The sequence below is a fragment of the Apis mellifera genome, linkage group LG2 (assembly GCF_003254395.2).
Source record: "Apis mellifera strain DH4 linkage group LG2, Amel_HAv3.1, whole genome shotgun sequence".
In the NCBI taxonomy this organism is placed as follows: domain Eukaryota; kingdom Metazoa; phylum Arthropoda; class Insecta; order Hymenoptera; family Apidae; genus Apis; species Apis mellifera.
Window position 1 is genome coordinate 949,913 of NC_037639.1, and position 20,609 is coordinate 970,521.

Sequence of the window (20,609 nt, forward strand, 5' to 3'; positions counted from 1 at the left end):
AAAATATAATGAAAAATATTCTATATAAAATAATTTACTAATAATATATAAATTATAATAATATATAAAATAATTTACTAATCCATCGATATTTTTAGAAAGATAAAATAAAAGTTATAAAAGTTTTTCCAATTTTGAATATTTTAACATTTACGATATTTGTTTAAAGTACTTATTTTACACGATCTCGACTGCCTCTGCTTGACCTAATATATCTTCCTCATTTGCTCTCGCTATATCTTTGCATTGTCTCTCCTTGTCTAGTATTTCAAGTTTCAAGCTCGAGCTATATTCCTGGAATAAAATCACTAATCTTCAAGAATTATAATGCACATATCCGGCATATTGATATTTAAATAGGCACTATATATATATTTCATTAGTAAATAACCACATAACTGTATAAAAGTTTAAATTTAAGTTACATATGATTTCAATGAACTTTAGGATTGTTAACACACTTTTAATAATATATTGTGCATATTTTGCATATTTATCATTATTATATAGATTATTTTTCAGTTTCGTTGTTTATAAATAATAAATATTTTATAATGATAAATGCAATATATCATTGACAATACAATTCTTGATATTTAAATATGTCTTATGATTTTCAGTTTCTTTCATCTTTTATTTTTAAAAAGACTTTAATAGTATTCATTTCATTATGAACAATTTTGAATTCAGAATAGATTAATATATATATCTTACATTGCGAAAAATTTATATTTTTAAATATAAGATATAAGTATAAGTATAAGATAAATATATTGAAAAATAAGCGTACAATTTCAAAATTAATGAATAGTATTTTTATTCCAGTTTTGATTTTTTATTAAATATTTGTTTTCATAGACGAGATATAAGTAAGTATGTATTACTTTACGGCAAATCCTTATAGAAATTAATATAATACACATAATTTTATTCTCTTCTTATTTCTTATATTCTCATAGTAATTTCTTTAAAAAATTAAAAGAAAGTATGTTGTTAATTAAATTATTTTGTTAAAGATTATGGAATTGCTTATTTCCACCGTGTATAGCATCTTTAACCAAGTCTGACTCATCATCGCGACAATATAATTTAACTATATGAATCAGCGCGTTGGTATTTACTGTATTTAGAAACTACTTCATTTTCTAAAATATCGAAAAATAGAAAATTAAATTAATCCCTTATAAAAAGAATTTTTCTTGCATACAATTCTTAAACTATATTTTGTAAGAAAATATTTTTAAATGCTTTATTTTATATATTTCATATGTAAAATTTATTATGTAAATAATAATTTTATTAATATTTAGTTAATATTTATTAATGTAATAATTTTAAACTTTTTAAAAAATTTATATATTATTGATATAAAGTATGTCTTTTATATTTCTTTTTTATATTTATTGTTAATCTTTATATAGAATATTAATTTGTGAAATTTAAAAAAAAATTGATTCTAGAAATTAAAACAAATCAAAAATTGGTATACAGATATCGGTTGAAGTTTCTTTATTAAATTATAAGCAATTGAATTTTGCATTGTAAAACGAAGTGAATACAAATAAAGTGAAATAGCTTTATCTCTGTCACATCGCTATTTCGTTCTATTTTCATCTCGCTTCATTTAATACAAATTTAAATTGCTTGATTAATTTTTCGTTTTAGAATCAATCTTCTAAATATGTGTCATTAATATATTATATTATATTATAATTCGGTATATTTTTTTTTAATGTCGAAAGAAGTTTATATAAAATATGAACTTAATAAAAATCTTTAATATATAATATATTTATTTGCGTAGAATAAAAAATGTATAATATATTTATTTCATTTTATTTAAAATGAAATATTTCAATTTTTAAATATTTTGAACGAATAATTTATTATAATAAAAATTACAGTATTATAATTACAGTATTATAATAAAAATTACAGTATTATAATAAAATCTTTTTATATTCATTATTATAAATATAAAATTAATGGAAGAAATTTATAATAAAACAAAAAAGCCTTAATTTATTAATTTGAACTTAAGATTTTCATTCAGATTTAAATTTTTTAAAAACTTTAAAAAAATTTATTACCAATTATTATTAATAAAAATTTTTTAATAATAAAAATAATTTTTTGTTTTATAAACAAAAATATGTTATTAAAATTTATTAAAATTTAAAACACTCATTTTATTAAAATATGTATAATATATATATATATTTAAAATATTAATTTTTATATTAATTTAAAATATTAAAATTTATTTAAAAAATATATATTTTTTATATTTATATTTAATTACAAATAATAAAATACTATTATTATATTCGATATAACATCGAATATAAAAAGATTAATTCTTTTTCAATATAATAAAATTATAAAAAAATAAAATTTATAAAATTATTCAATATAATTTTTATGGAATTTTATAGAAATTTTTATATAATAATTTTTAAAATCTCGGATATTTCACATAGGAAATATATACTTTCAACTTTTTAAAGCTCAAATTATTTAAATAATCGCATAAATTTAAATAATCGCATTATGGAACAATATTTAAAATATGTTTGCAATATACTATTTTTGACATCTTGTCCGAATTTCTCTCAAATAAATAGAAAGAGATAAATTAGAAAAAATTGAACTTCATTTTATAAACAATATATTTCGTATTGAAACAAGAATATTAGTTTTTTTACATATTTTTAAATAAAATTTATATAGATAATAATATATAATAAATTATATAGATAATATATTATATAGATAATAATAATATAATAATAGACTTTTCTTTCTTTTATTATTATCTCTTTCGGTCTGCTTAAAATCATTTTAAAAGAGAAAAAGAAAACAAATTAAGAAAGTGAAAATATGAATTAAAACAAATTTTAAAAAATTAATATTAATTAAAATATTACAATAGAAAAATTATTATAAATAATCAAGGAAAATATATAAGTAATATTAATTAAATAATAAAGCTACTTAGAAAACAAAATTAAGATTATAATGCACGAGAAAAATCTTATTATAATACCTTATATTTATAATTTTAGAAAGCGGAAAATTAAAAAAAAATTTCTATTTTAAAAATACTTTGCACTTATAATTATGATTTATGATAGGAGTGAAACTAATTTTAAATAATACTAAAGATCTAAAAACTTATTTATTAATTTATTAATTTTGAAAATTAGAAAGCATATTTTAATATTTTTTTCTTACTTGATACTTGATATTTATTATTCAATACATCAATTGGTATTAGATTTGATTTTATTTTATTTCATTATTATTCAATATTAAGAAGCTTTAAATATTTCGAACGAATAATTTATTATAATAAAAATTATAGTACTATAATAAAATCTTTTTATATTTATTATTCTAAATATAAAATTAGTGGAAGAAATTTACAATCGTTTTCTTTCTTCATTAAAATATAATTCTGTCCGTCATTTTAAAAAATTAAATAATTATCATATTAGTCAATAAATTGCTATGTAAAAATTAAATCATTACAACATATAAACTTATTGTCGATTAATTACGTATAATTACATATATTGAAACAAAGATTGTTATTATATTTTTTCGTTTTATTAAAATATTATTTATTCGTTTAACATTTACATAAATATATGATGATTATATATTGAGAAAATATGATTATATATATATATCATAAATATTTTAAGAAATTAAAAAATGATAATTAAAATATAATTGTATTCTTGAAAAAAATAAAAAATTATGAGTTTTTTTTTAATAAAATGAAACAAGTTTCAGTCAGACTATCAATATGCGACATTCTCATAAATTTTAATGTATTTTAAACATTACAGAGAACAAGATTTTAAATAATATACATATGACTGTTGATTGATTTCAAAATATTTGTAAAAAATTATGCTATTAAAGCTTGATCATACTTAATATTTATCCAGTTTCAATAATTTTATTTGTTAGAATAATTAATATAAAATATTCGAACTGTATAAAAACTTGTTAAATATTTGTATAAATCGATATATTTTTCTATTTTTAAAATTTTCTAAATATAATATTTTTTTATTTATAATAATTGCTTAATATATATTTCTTATTCAAAAATTCTAGAATATTATTGTATTTGTTTCAAAATTGGAAAAAAGTTAGTAGATAATTATTAATATTAATTTGATATTTTATATGTTATAAAAAAGATTTTATATCAGATACATATAAATTTGTTAAAATTTTAATAATAAGATAATGTTAAATACAACATTATTTCATTTTATATTTTTAAATTTAAAATATTAAGTTTATATTATATTATTTTAAAACTATTTTTTATTATTAATTGTTGATATTAAACGAAATATTTTAATTAATTTTTGTGGTATTCTTATAATCTACTTTATCTTAAAAGATTTTTAGAAGATTATTCGATTTTTAATTCTAAATTGAATTTAACAGAGATTTTTTTCAAATTAAATTTATTAATTTGTAATTTCCAAAGCATCATTATTATTAGTTTATATTCGAAAAACTTTTTTTTCTATTTTTATAAATTATTAATAATGTAACTGAATAGAAAAAACTTAAATGTTCGTGTTATAATTATAAATGATTTAATATTTCAAAGTTTAATCGAGATTATTATATAATAATATATGAAACATACTGTACTTAAATTTTGAATGTAATCTAACAATTTAAAAACACATGTATTATGCATCGTGTGCATGTTTATGATACGCTCACTTGCTTGCTCGTTTTTGCGTGAATATGTGAAAATGCAGACGCAAATTGAATTAATAAGAAAATTTATTTATTGAAAGAGAAAATTCACTTTTTATATTCATTATTCATGAAATAATAATAAATAGAGTTATTTATCATTATAATTCCGTATATTAAAAAAATTTTAATAAACAATATCACGTTAAATCTAACAAATATATATGTAGAAAGTATACATGCAAGACAGTTTACATTGAAAAAATATATTGAACTTAATAAATAAAGATCTATAGATTTTAAATAAATAATTTACAAAAAATTACATTTTAATGTATCCGTCAAAAAGACAGATATCAGTGAAAAAGGTATATAATCAATGCCCATAAATCTAGTATTAAATACATCAAAAATGTTTTGAAAGAAAAACAGTAACTTTAAATTTTATATCTCGTCTTAAAATCTGATTTGGAATAAGTCAATTTTTTTAAATTTTTACTTAAAGTATAAATAAATTATCTATTATATTTAATAAAACGTAAATGCAAAAAGAATTAGAATTAATTATATTTTATATGTATTAGGAAAATATATATATAATTTTTACATTTTTACAATTATTATTTTTATGTCTATACATACATTATTGTGTATAGACATTAAATTAATTGATAATATAAAAATATTATCAAAATTAATATGAAGGGTAACACAAATCTTAAAAAATAATTTATTAGATAAAGTTAAAACTAATTTAATTAAAATTAAATTAGTTTTATTATTAGTTTTATTATTTAAATTACTAATTGACAATAACACACAATATTGATATTTCTTGTTTGATATACTTACTACGTATATCAGATATATATCCGTTAAAAGTGAATGAAATATTGAATTAATATTTCATCATGGAATAATATTCCTTAAAATGATAATATCCAATAATAATAACATCTATCATACAAATAAAATAAAAATATTAATAGATATATTGGAGAAATATCAGTATTTGATATTTTTATTTGATATATTTATTATAATTATAAAAATATTAACTTAAATAATCTAGTGTCAACAAATATACATATTCTTATTCAAAATCCTTAAGATATATGTTATTATATTTGTTTGAAAATTGATAAAAATTAAACAATTATTTAACTTGATACTTTATATAAGAAGAAAGATATAAAATATGTTAAAATATAAAAATATATTAAAAATGGTGTATTAAAAACTATATATATTAATATAATATGTATATAAAATTATACATAATTTTCATCATATATAATTATATATAATTTTCATCACTATTATTAATTTTATTAAAAGTTTTTATATCTTCCATGAAAAATTATGAAAATTATAAAAATCTGTTTTTAGGAAAAGGAAATATATCGGCACATAATATAAGATAAGATAATATTATCAAATATAAATTATATATATAATAATATATAAGTATATATAAATTATATTTAAAAATTATAAAAATTAAAAAAAAAAATTATTAGAGATTGAATAATTTATTGATTTTAGAACGAAATAAAATATTGCATCTATTTAAAAAAAACTATTTAAAAATTAACTTGTATATACGATTAAATAAATTTTTTATAATTTAAATCTTAAGGAAATAATTAATAATACCGTTTTATAATAAAAAATTATTGTTTCACAGTTTAAACTAAAATTGATTTAATGATATATAATGATTATATTAAATTAATGATAATAATTATATATAATTTTTGAAAAAAAATTTTTTAAATAATCAAAAACAATATGTTATAATGTCAAATTAATGATATCTAGCATTATTAAATTATCATTTACCGTATTGAGACAATTGCTTAAAATTATAGAGACATTGATGATAAAAATTTCAAAAATTTTATTCATTAATATAATATTATATTATGTAGTTTTATAAATTTGTCTATAAATATTCAGAATAATCAACGAAGTTCAAAATTTATTTTTATATTCTCGCATTGTTGATAAGATTATCTTAAAGGAGATATCGAACAAACATAATAATTCGCATATACTTACACTTCCTAATTACATTTCTACGCCCTTTTATAATTCGCAGCATTCATTTATCGCATAAACATCCGCCTTCAGACTTGTGATGAATTACAAATCACTCGCCTACATTCTTGCAATTATACTTATTTCCTATCTGTCTTGCCAAGTTTATCTTTCCATGGAAAGCAGATGACTATTATAATTATAATTAATTGATCATCACCTAATGCATTTACTTCATATTTCCAAGAAACGATTATGCATACATTATTATGTATAGACGTTAAATTAATTGGAAAACTTTAGTATGATAGAATAAACAATCCTATTTTCCTCAAATATAATCAAAAATAATCTGCACTTAAAACTTTATAATTGATTTACAATTATAAATAACTTATTTAATTAAAATAATTTTGCAAAATTGTCAAATGTATAAGAAAAATAAAAAACTTATTACATTATTTCATTTTATATATTATTTCCATACATATAATCATTAACTATGATCTTTAAATGTAAATATATCAGTGTTTATTTCTAAAACAATATAAATAAATACAATATAAAATACACTGTTAAAAAAAAATGAGCTGGTTATGTATATATAAAACATCAATTATTCTTCATTTAATAATTGAATAATACGAGTAATCATTAAAACACATGTATTATTTAGTCGCCTCATATTCTTGACAAAAAAAATTTCATATATTCATCACTTTTAAATGATACACTTCTTCAAAGGGACGAAATAACCATACAACAGTCGGAGAACGACTGAGAAGCTCGCATTCTCTTTGTATCGATGCGCATATTTACTGCGCACTTGCAAGTGGGAAAAAGAGAAACGTAACCGAGCAGAATTAAAAAAAGAAAAGGACAATGAAACGATGGCCGTTGACCTCAGTAATCATTGGAAGGGGGAATTGTTAGGTAGTAGGAAACTAAGCTGTTAGAGTGGGGATTTCATGAATGATCGATGAGTTTTGCGTTTCAGAATCATGGAAGCTATCGCAAAAGGAAGTTCTAATTGTAAGATGTTGACCTCAGAAAATATATGTAAAATAGATTGTATTGTTCAATAAAAAAAAATCATTTTTTTTAAATTTATCTTAATTTATATATAAAAATTATATATAATATATAGAATTATCTTATATCTTATATATAATTATATATTATATTAAAATATATCTTATATATAGAAAAATTTATTTACGTTAGTTATGAATAGATTTTATTTTTTTTAATTTGGATTTATTTTTTTTTATATAATTGTATTTAAAATAATATTCATTATATAAAATTTATATATCATTTATAATTTATTTATTTAACAAATTAAATTCTATGAGAGTGTGACTAACATTGAATTTATAAATTGAAATTATGATATAAAGAAATGATATCATGTATATTTTGTAGAAATAATTCTATTTTTTAATAAGATATAAATATTATTATAATATATTATATAATAATATATATTTTGGTGTTATATATAAAATATACAAAAATAAATATACAAAATTATTCAACAATATTTTTATATACTTTTAGACATAAAATATTCATAATTCAATACAAAAAGAAATAAATTTTATGTCATAAATTCGATATTATTCTACAATTATAGACCATTTAAAATTATAGATTTATTCACTTGAAAAAAATATAAAACTAATTATATGAATTTAAACACTTGTTGATATATATTTATATTTAACTTTTCTCGTTTGTTTAAAATCATATAAACTCTTATAAATAAAATAATTTTTATTTTTTTTTTAATAAAAAAGAAACTTATTTCTTAATAAAATATAACATTTATACAAGATGTGACATTTTTGAAGAACTTTAGAAGCCAAAACGAACACAAAATTGATACATAAAAATATCAATTAAGACTTATTTTTTTTACGTTATATACGTTATATACATTATATCGATCGAAATTTGCATTAGACGAAGTGAAACGATGAAATCGCCCTATTTTCATTACATTACCATTGTATTTTATTCCTATCTTACTTCATCTAATTTCATGACTTAATAAATAAATCTTAATAAATAAATCTGACATTTTGATATACCAACTTTTGTATTTTAATCTCTAAAATCAATTTTTCAATTCTATATTAATTCCGTATATGGTTGCATACATATTTACATAGATATTGCAAAGAATGTACATTAAAAAGAGGTATCTAAAGTACTTAGCATCTAAGTACATGGATAAATAGTTGTTAAAACAAATGTGAATGACGCACGAAAAACTTATAAGCCACGTCAGACGATAGAGGAGAACGATCGATTGGACGCGTATGAAAGACAACAAACACCTGAGAGGTTCACATGGATACCACAAAATCAGATGTTCTAGATTTTATTTTTACTCGAATATATCGATATAGCTTACCTACATGGAGTTTTTAATCGATAACACGAAACCAGCTTACCACTAAATTTTTACCTAGCTCGATTGTGGTTAACCATTTGTGAGTTCTTAAAAATAAAAAGACAAGTTTATCGATAATACCGATAAATTCATCCACATTGTATGTATACTTAAACATTAAATTGTTATCAAATGACCTGAAACCAAAGAAGATGATAATTGTTTTAACTTAAATTATTTTAAAAAATTTTTTTTTCATTGAATTTAGAATTTAAAACCTATCAATTAAATTCGTATTATTCAATGTTTTGTTTTTACTCATCCTTTTATTTTAATTATGAAAATTTATATTAATGTTTCATAAATAAAATTTTCAAATTGAATTACAAACTAATTATGCTTTTAAGTTTTTATACTTTCATTTATATTTTATCTTAAATAATTAAATTAATAGTATTAAAAATTTACTAAATAGTACTACACTAAATAAAAATTTAATAAAAATTTAATAAAATGTAAAAACAATTATTTTTGAACATTTATTATGTAGACTAAATCATTTAAATATTTCTAAAATCCAATATAAACTATAATATAACACAGTATAATTATTATTAAAATATAATAATTATATCGAAAATAATATTTTAATAAATTTTATTAAATAATTTTTTATATAAATATCTTTCTTCCTATATAATATATATAAAATTAACGGTAATTTAAATAGATAATAATAAAGCATGCTTCTAAATTTTCCCAAATTTAAATGCAAAAAACGTAATGTGCACATTCTGCCTCTATTTGTAAATGTTTTACATATCTTATGTAAATTTTTAATTTTTCTAATTTATTTTCTTTTCTAATCTCTTACTAGGATTATCATAATTTTTAAAAATTTATTTTAAAAAATCAATTCTATTTACTGCTTATTTATAAAATTATATGATACGTAACATGATATATGTTATATAATAGTATTTACAAAATATTTATATTTAAATTAAAAATCTTAAAAAGAATGACTTAATCTTTTTATTTCTTGATATTATTCTTGATAAAATTTTATTCGATTTTTCAATAATCCACTTTTATAATTTTTATAATTTTTTACGATTTGAAATAAATATTGCTTTTGATTTTTATTTTTAATAATTAATTTTTAATTATAATTTTGTATTCATTTAAAATAGATTAAAATTCTTTATTGATTGAAAAATATTTTTTATCAAAGAATTTTAAGTTATGGAGAAATATTCTTTTTTGTAATCAACAATTAAAGTTTTATTTATTTTATATTTTATAATCATGATTATTAAAATTTTATATTTTAAAATTCAAAATGTATTTTTTTATTAAATTACTACATTGGTTATTATTTTATAAAAACTTTGTTTAATATTTTTAATAATTTTATATATTTCGATAATATATATCAGGAAATGTAATAATAACACTTTGACTTTGAAATACGATTGTAGGAACTATTATCTTTACAATAAAAATTTTTATGTGAAAATCTTATTTACTCGATTTTAAAAATTAATAATATTTACTAAAAAAAAAAAAGAATGTATATTTAACGTAGGTTCAAATTAATATAAAACATATTCAAATTAATATAAAACAACTTTTGTAATTTTTAGATTTTATTAAAATTAAATAATAATAAAAGTTAATTTATTAGTTTTTAATACGTTATATAATATAATATTATAATTTAACAATAAATTGGAAAATCATATAATGAGTATGAAATAAAAGAAAAATATGTAAAAATGTATATTCTTATATATAAATGTATGAAAAAAAAAAATGTTTCTCATAAAAACTCAAGAAATAAATATATCGTTACGAGTATCTTATGAATATTAATAATAATCCATTATAATACAATATATTTCTTCTTAGCAAGTTAGCAATTTATCTATTACATTGATGGAAATATTATATCAATTTTCATAATTAATTCAAATTGAATCAAATATCATAGTTATAGTCGAATTTCAAAACTGATGATTTAAAATTTTGGAATTTTCCAGATTTCATCTGATATTTTTAGATATGAAAAATTTAACAAATAAAAATTTGATATATTTACAAAGATTTTGCTGAAAAATCATTATTTTTTCAATTGTAAAAGTTCAAAGATAAATTCGTAGCTATTATTTTTAATTCTCAGCATTCAAGACAATATCTTATATAATTTATTTCTGTTAAGTTATAGAAACATTGTTTTATTTTTTGATGAGATAAATTTAATCTTATAAAAATTGAATTATTCTAAATTAATTAAGGATTAATTAATCTTAAAATAAGTTTACATTTTCATTTATAAAAATCAGATTATTTTAAAATAATCAAAAATAAAATAAATATATAACAAATAGTTGGTATTATGAATTTTTATTTATAGAATTTTTCACAATGGAACAAGAAAAAGAAATGAAAAAAATTGTAATCTTATAGACATTTTCATATTATAAAGATTCGAGTTACAAAGCTTCGATTATATATAAAATAACTATAATTTCTTTCTATAAAATTTCATTTTTCACATATAAATATATGTTATAAAAAATATGAAGATACCGATATTATTTTTATTTTTTAAAAGATGAAATTCATTGCTATTATATCATCATTTGCGATTTAAATATTTAATAAATAATTAAGCAATTAAAATATTATTCATCGGTTAAACAAAACAATATATTATAAATAATTGTACAATAATCATTAAAATTGACCATAATGACATTATTTCTAGCTTCTTTCAAAAGATCGTTCTAGAAACATTATCGATCATTACATGTGATCATATTTGTCTTTTATTCTTTTTAACATAGCAAAATATGGACTCGTTAGTGGAACGACTGGTTTCTCTGTGAAGCACGATGGTACGCACCGGTAATTAACGCCACGTCATTTAAGCAATTCACTGATAGTAATTGAAGCCTGCTGCGCAATGGAAATTGTGGTTTGCCGCGATATGAAATGCCGCGTGTCGACCTAATTTCAATCCGTTGACAAAGTCGACGACAACATCGAAATTTTTCGCTTCCTACGATATCTATTTTCGTAACGAGTTTCATATTCTTTCAAAAATTTCTTTCATTTCACCAATTAGATCATCGAGATTCTTTTAGAAATTTCATACTTTGCTTCAAATAAATGTGAAAATATAATTTATAAATTAGAATATAATAGATTAATCTTAACGTAATTTTCTTTATTATTTGTATGCAATTTTTAATAAATTTAATAATAGATATAATATGCTAAACAATGATAATTCATTTGCTTTTAAAAATCTGATAAAAAGATATTAAATTTTAAATTCAATTTTAAGTAAAAAGATAAATAAATATGAATAAAACGATAAAAGTTTTGATATTAAAATTATTGATAAAGAAAGCCAAATTATAATTTATATGATAAATATCTATTTATAATTAAAATAATATTTATAATTCATATTTATAATTGTATTAATCAAAAGATAAAAACTTCTGTGCAAGCTTGTACTAAATATTCATTATTGTATTGCATATTACCTTTAAAAATTAGAATATAACAAGATAAAGGTGTATTACCTGATTTATATCTGAATTTTTTTATATCATTGACCTGCATATTTTCTTGAATGTCACGTTGTAACGAGTTGATTCCGATATTTATTTATCCCTGATAATAGATAATCAACCGTGTCGTGCAAGTATGCAAAACGTATGATCATTTATTGTTCTAATAAATACTTACGTATGTACATTTTTATCATACGTCACTTTAATAATTTAAGAGAATGATTTTATTGAAAAATAGTTATTGCATGATGAAAAAAAGCGTTTTATTTTTATAACAATTGAATGAAGGTCTCGATTATGAAGAATAAGATTTCTATATAATATCTTTGAATGTTTTTAAAACTTCATGTACAATTTCAATTTATAAATAATATAAAAATATTTTATAAAAATTATATTAGTAAAATTATTTTAATAATACATTATTAAATAAATAAATGTTTATATAAAGCATTATTTAAATTATTTAAATTAATTCTTTCGAAAAATATTTATATAATCGAACGCATATTTATTCAATTTATAGCTATAGAAATTAAATGTAAAATCTAAAATCAAGTATTGAATAAAAGAAAATTACTGCTAATTTGAAATATACATTAATTCATTTTTCGAAAATTGAATATATTACATAATTCAAAATATTAATTCATTTTTAATAGTAAGTAAGAAGTAACAATTTACATTTAATACATGTATAATAGATATATCCTTTATATGAAAAAAAAACAAATATGTACAATATATAGTACATAATTACATATGATGAATGTAATTAAGAAAGTTTATTATTAGATATTATATATTATATTGTGTAGATATTATTGATGATAGATCAGATGATGACAATGTACTGAAATTTTATCTTATGACACCTTAAATTTATTTGTTTAATAATAATTTATTTATTTATTAAAAATTTATGTACAATTTACATAAAAGAATAATTGCACAGAATAAAATCAAAAGATATAATAACACAATTTACATATGTTATATCTTTTGACCGCGAAAATTATTAAATATAATAATTTATAATTCATATCATAAATAGACTTAAACGCAACAATCTCGATCTCTTTAGCTATGCATATGAGATTGGAACATGTCGAGAGAGGATTGGTGTTTATTTTATCTGTTCTATAATTTATGCAAATAACTTGATAGCATTTTAATTATTAGATATATAGCTAATATGAAGCTAATAGTCGTGTTAGGAAAATTTTCTCTATCTTCTATATGAATATAAATTATAGAGGATGTTATAGAGGATATATTTTTGTCTTCAGATTATCTTTCGAATTTATTCCAAAAAGTATTTCAAGTAAAATGAATATGTTTTGAGATAAGCATAATTTATATAAATGAATTGTTTTCTTAATTTGGAAGTATAGAGAGCATAAAAGTCAATTTTATTTTAAAAATAGAAATCTATATTTTTTAAATCAATCGATGTAATTGATCATTCTCTGTAAGATATATTATCACGTTATTATAATAGAGAAATATCAATTTAGAAGATGTTTTAACTTTAATTTTCTAGAAATTAATGTATGGAGAATAAAGAAAAGGCAAAGCAGTTTTGTATTTTCATTGCTTTATAGTTAACAACATATAGTTACAAAATAAAATTAAAATATTTTATAAACTAGAAATATTTTATTATAACTAGTTTATTTTATATAATTAGATATTAGCTACGTTGATTAATTCGAAAATATTTTAATATTTAATTCTTTAATTAATGATCGAATTTAGGATAAAAATTGTACAATTAAATATATATATGATATTGATATAAATGAGAATTTATATATTTATATATTTTCAAAATATATTATAAAAATAAGTTATTCACTTTTTTTTCTTTTTTTTCTAAGCTTATCTATGTTTGTTTAATATTATTATCGAGGCATTGTTCATTGTTGCTGTCAGATATTCTGTCATAATTTCGATACTAAAAAAATGTTCAATCAATTACATCAACAATTTCTGATGAAATACAAATACAATCTTTTGATTAGTTTTTTATTACACATTCTCTACACACGTAGACATTCATAATGGATATTTTCAAATTCAAAGAATATTTCTTCAATCAATTTAATCAGATGTATCAGAATTGATCTATAGTCACTATTATATAATATTCTGAATATCAAGAATTAACATTTAAAAAAAATAAAAAAAATAAAAAAGAACGTATTAAAATCATTAAAAAAAATAAATAATATCTTGTATCTTTCGTCTGGAAAAGACTCATTTATATCCTTAAAATATTAAAATATATTCTTGAAACATATTTTGGAATATTGATTAGTTCGAAAAATTGTTCCATTCAAAAGTTCATATATTATAGAATATTAATTCTCCATCAGTAATCATTTTTCATTTTTTATTTTTTGAAATATTGAAGTTCGACAGCTAATTATATCTAAAGAATGAAATAGAATGTCATATATGATATTAATTGTCAATAATCTGTTAAAATTCATCAAAAGTTTTTTTTATTTTTCAGTTCAAAAAAGTTTATTATTTATACAAAAATTTCGTATTATTTTAAAATGTTGTCTGATAATTTTTATTCGTAAATATTAATTTACGTTTTTTTTTTAACGTCTACAAAATTTCTTAAAGAATTTTGAAACAACAAAACATGAAGAATTGCTAAATTGCTGATGAAGATTTAAACATAGAAATAATCGAATTTTCATTTTGAATTTTATATATAATTTTTCTTATTCATTAATTTTTTTTCTTTTTTTATTATTTCTTTGTTTTCATACGTTTCAGGAGCATAAGGTAATTCGATTCCGGAAGTCGGTGCCAGACAATGTTTCACCGGATGATGGCAAACAACGAGCCGAACGTGAAGTGGAATTCGTTAGGTTTGTGGCTTCCTGCTTTTTGGGCCCATACACGCAAATCCCTGAGATTCTTCGTTACGATGCGAAAGATATTACTAAACTTTCAGAAGCCATTCGACCTCTTCGATCAGGTAACTTGTTTGAAATTATTTTATTTTAAAATTTTTATATGAAATATCATTTTGAAATTTTGTTTAAGTCGCCGTTAAATTTAACAAGTTTTATTGAAAATATGTATATTTAAAAAAAAAATCATATATTTAGAGAAAATTTGATACTTCGTAGAAAAAATTATATATAATTTTATTCTATCTTATAATTTTATTCAAATTTCATTTACATAAAATAAATAATGAAATATTATTTAAAATAATTACTTATTTAAGATTAATAAATATATAAAAAAAGAGAGAAAACACGAATAATATCTGATATAAAAAATTTAAATTTTAGGAAGTTTTATGATATCTCGATGAAGTATATAACAATACTGTATTTTTAAAATAATTATAAAAAAATATAGAAAAATGTATTATTTCAGAATTTCAAAAAATATAGATTATAATATAACTTTTAAAACATAAAAATATTATACAAAAAATTAAACATAATTTAAATATGCTTAATAATAATTAATTTAGTTGAATTTTGTTTTGTCAAATACATTTTTATAACAATATTTGAATTAATATAAATTCAGATATATAAGGTAAAATTATATTAAATTTCTAGAAATATACAAAGAAGAAAAAATAAATATTACATTTAAGTATGAAGAATTTCTCAGTATCTTAAAAATTTTTGTTATAACATATAGTTGTTTAAATAATAAAAGAGAAATGAAAAATAATTATAAAAATATTTAAACACAATATACAAAATTAAACATATGATTAAAATTAAAATAATTTTTAATATCTTATAGAATATCATCTTTTATGAAGCTTATTGATATATTAAATAGAAATTGTTCGAAATTTAATAAATCATCATTTTTTTTATAAAAATTCTTAATTTTTTTTTTAAACATATAATAGTTTTCCGAATTTTTGATTCAATTCATTTTATAATTTTTCAGAGATTCAAATTAATAATTTCTTCTGAAATATTTGCGGAATTGTAAATTCCGAAATATTATTAATAAAATTCATATAATTCATATAATTAGTGACTTTTATATGACGATTTATCAGCAAAATAATCATTTAGAAAATATAAATGTATAAGTAAGCTGATCGGAAATTGCTATTTAAAAACCATAAAATAGTTATTATGGAAGAGAACAATTGACGATCCGTTCATCAACGTTAACAGTGTTTACCGACGAGTCGATACCTACTTTACCATCAAATTTTTCTCACATAAAAACGATTTTATGGCTTTTCGGATATGTTCGACACCAACACATAAATAAACTTACCTGTTTTCTTATTTTTATTCTATTTATTTTTTTATTTTATTAATGAATCTTCATCTAAAGAAGGTAATGAAGAAATAAATCAATTTTAACGGCGACTATTTCACGCTTATTTTTCATAATATTTCTACTAACTCCTAGATAAATAATTGCATTTTGGCTTTAAAGTTGTAAAAGAATATTCTGTAAAAATTTTTCACTGCTCAGAAAATTAGTTAATTTCTACCATTGTCTTTTTGTCTTTAAAATACCAATAAAATTTATATATTACAAGAAATAAAAGTTGTAACTCTCATAAAATATAACTATAAATATCTCATAAAATATATCTATAAATTTTCATTATACATATATATATATATATATATATATTATATATGTATTATATATTATACATATATATATATATATATATATATATATATATTATATATGTATTATATATTATACATATATATATATATATATATAGAAATTATTAATAAATTGGAATGTTTAAAAAATATTAATAAGTGTAATGTTTTTAAAGAATTTTAGAGATCAAAACAAATACAATAATTTATATATAAAAATATCAATTAAGACTTACTTATCATGATTATTATGAATATTTGTAATTTCATCAGATGAAGCAAAGTAGAAGCAGAATGTAATGAAATAGTGTAATCAAATAAAGTGATTTCATTTTATTTTCATTCGATTAATCAATTAGTTATAACTTAATAAATAAGTCTTTGTCAATATTTTTGTATATCATTTGTATTTGATATTTGTTTTAATTTCTAGAATTGATCCTTTAAAGATATTCTATGAATATACTTTGTACATTATAATTTATGTCAATTATTCAAAAGTTCATAATCACAATAAAAATCTTTTTTAAAATTCAAATTTTAACATTAAAAAGATATAAATTACATCATCATATAATATTACACAAAATAAAATAATATCATATATAAAAGAAAAATATAATTATAATACAAACGTAACAACCATTATATTAATTCTCAGATTAATCGACTCTGTGACGTTAGAGACTAATCAATTACTTTTTAAAATTTTTTTTTTCTTTTTAAATATTTCTTTTTTGTATAACTTTTTATATAATTTTGATGCAACATAATTTTAATTCATATGTTTTATTTTCAAAAATCATAAATTTTCTAATTTTATTCTATCATTAAATTTTTTATATCATTAATATCATTTTAAGTCTTCCAAAAAAATTTTATATATATATATATTCCGAAAATCGATATTTTAAACAATTGGGCATTAACTTATTATTCTATCGTACTATAAATTTGAAATTCTCATTTTTTATTAAATGATATTAAGAAAAATTTTTTTTTTACTTTTTTTTTTTCCTTTTTTATACAAAATTAAGAATAAGTCAACTTTGTAAGCATTTGAGAAGATAGCTTTTTATATAAACGCAGATGTTTGTCGACGCTGTCATTCGCAAAAACGACAGGTGTCAGACTGCGGTAACTTGTCTGAGACCTGCATATTTTTTCAACTTTCATTGATCGCTCAGGTGCATTTTTTTCTACCACATTTCACCTGTTGGCTGCACCTTTTCTTGCCAGAGAAAAATGCAGGATGTACAAAAACCTTCCATTGCATCAGAATTTTTCTGGGATCGATGAAATCTCACCCGTCGTAATGGTGGTTTCTCGACTTTAATTTCGCTCATAAAATTTGAATATTTCTTGAAACTTGAGATATATAATGCATACGACCAATATTTAGAGATGAGTTTTCTGAAAAATAATTCATATAATTGAATTATTTTTTATTCTTTATATTATTTTTTATACAAATTTTCTATTTTACATTCATTTCGCATATAAAAATTCTGATTTGTAAATTCTGTCATTATAGATAATTTTCTTTATTTACTTTAAAACTTATAAATCTTCTAATTCATATCTATAGCATTCAACAAAGTTAATAAATTCAATTAAATAAATTAGTTTTCTATAATATATAATTTTAAAAATATTTGAATTATTATATAATTATACACCTATTAATAAATGCTTTTTAAAATGTTATATTTATCGAAAATTTTATAGTTCATATTCATTTTTAATCTTATTCATGAATTACATAAAAAAATATTTAGACAGAAATTATTTTTGAGAAAGATATAATCTAATATAGTGTAATGTAATCCATACAAATAGATATTATATACTAATTAGTTTTTTTATAAATGGATATTATATGAAAATGACATTTTCTTAAATAGAATCGTATAATTTTTAATATATTTTTTGATACAGCACAGAAAAATTATTCCTTGCAAAAAAATGTCGAAAACTCATTAGTTTCAGAGATATTCAATTTTTTAAAATCTACCTACATGGGATATTTTACTTATGGAAAATTAGAAATTATATTTATCTATTCTTGCTTTTATGCTATCCTTGTCTTACATATATTAAATTTCAGTTGAGTTAAAATATTTTGTAAACAATTGTTTTACATAAGTAGCAATTTTCATAGAAAATAACAAGTTGTATTAATTAATGCATTAAAAATTATATGATTTCATTAAAATAGAAATATTTAATCTTCATGTGACTTATATATCCATTTATAAAAAAAATAATTATATGCAGATTATATTTTCAAAAATATTCAATTTCTATTTGAACATCTTTTTATCATAATTAAATATCTAATTTTCATAGATTAAAATTGGACATCGAATATATAAATAATTTATCAATTACTATTAATTTAATACGATTTTATTATTTTCAAAATTTGATTAAATTTGATTAAATAGATAAACTTTGCTTTAAATTTGGGTCAACATTATTTTATTTCAAAAAATATAATAAATATTTTCTCAGACTTAAATGTATTTCTATTTTTTTAAATTTACGTATCAATACGAATGATTGAAGATAAAAATTGACATGTTTAACTTTTATGACTTCTTTCATGTTTTATTGCATGACATACTTATTTATTCTAAAACAACTTATATTAAAACACTTCCATAAAACTTTTAATAGATATATATAACTTAATATTTTTACATAAGTTATCAAAACATCCAATAAGTATAAAATATTAAATATTCATAGAAATGTTAATGGATAAATGGATAAAATTTGTACGTAAATATTATTTTTCTTTAATTTTTCTATGTGCTAAAATGTAATATCACTATTTAAAAAATATTTAAATATTAATTGTATAATTATATATAAGAAATATTATATTATAAATATTATATATAATAAATTTCACGATCTCATTGTATGCATAATATAATTCAAATTTAAAAGAGTTAATCTATATTTATCTACATTATATAATAATAGAATATTTTATAAAATTCGAAAAATAAATTTATCATAGTGTAGATGAATATCACGATCAAAATAAATAATGTTACAAATATTAATGAATATTATAGAAATCCAATATATTATATCCAATAAACTTCTATAACAGAAACAATAAACATATAATTGAATCAGTAATACCTTAATGGATATAGATTAACAAATCAGAAAATCTAGAAAACATTTTTTATATTTTAA

General features: G+C 18.4%; 1 protein-coding gene and 1 long non-coding RNA gene across 8 annotated transcripts in view; one reads left to right on the forward strand and one right to left on the reverse strand.

The window, feature by feature from the left end:
• The window catches only part of LOC100576733 (inositol-pentakisphosphate 2-kinase), a 271,738-nt gene that overhangs the window by 215,680 nt on the left and 35,449 nt on the right, over positions 1-20,609 (forward strand). For all 7 annotated transcript variants that reach the window (XM_026439232.1, XM_026439230.1, XM_026439231.1 and 4 more), the window contains one exon: positions 15,553-15,757. In XM_026439232.1, coding sequence (XP_026295017.1) covers positions 15,553-15,757 — 205 coding nt within the window. The remainder of the gene's footprint in view (positions 1-15,552; positions 15,758-20,609) is intronic.
• The window catches only part of LOC102653978, a 28,185-nt gene continuing 25,977 nt past the window's right edge, over positions 18,402-20,609 (reverse strand). The window contains exon 2 of the long non-coding RNA XR_412383.3: positions 18,402-18,809. This is a non-coding gene — a long non-coding RNA (uncharacterized LOC102653978). The remainder of the gene's footprint in view (positions 18,810-20,609) is intronic.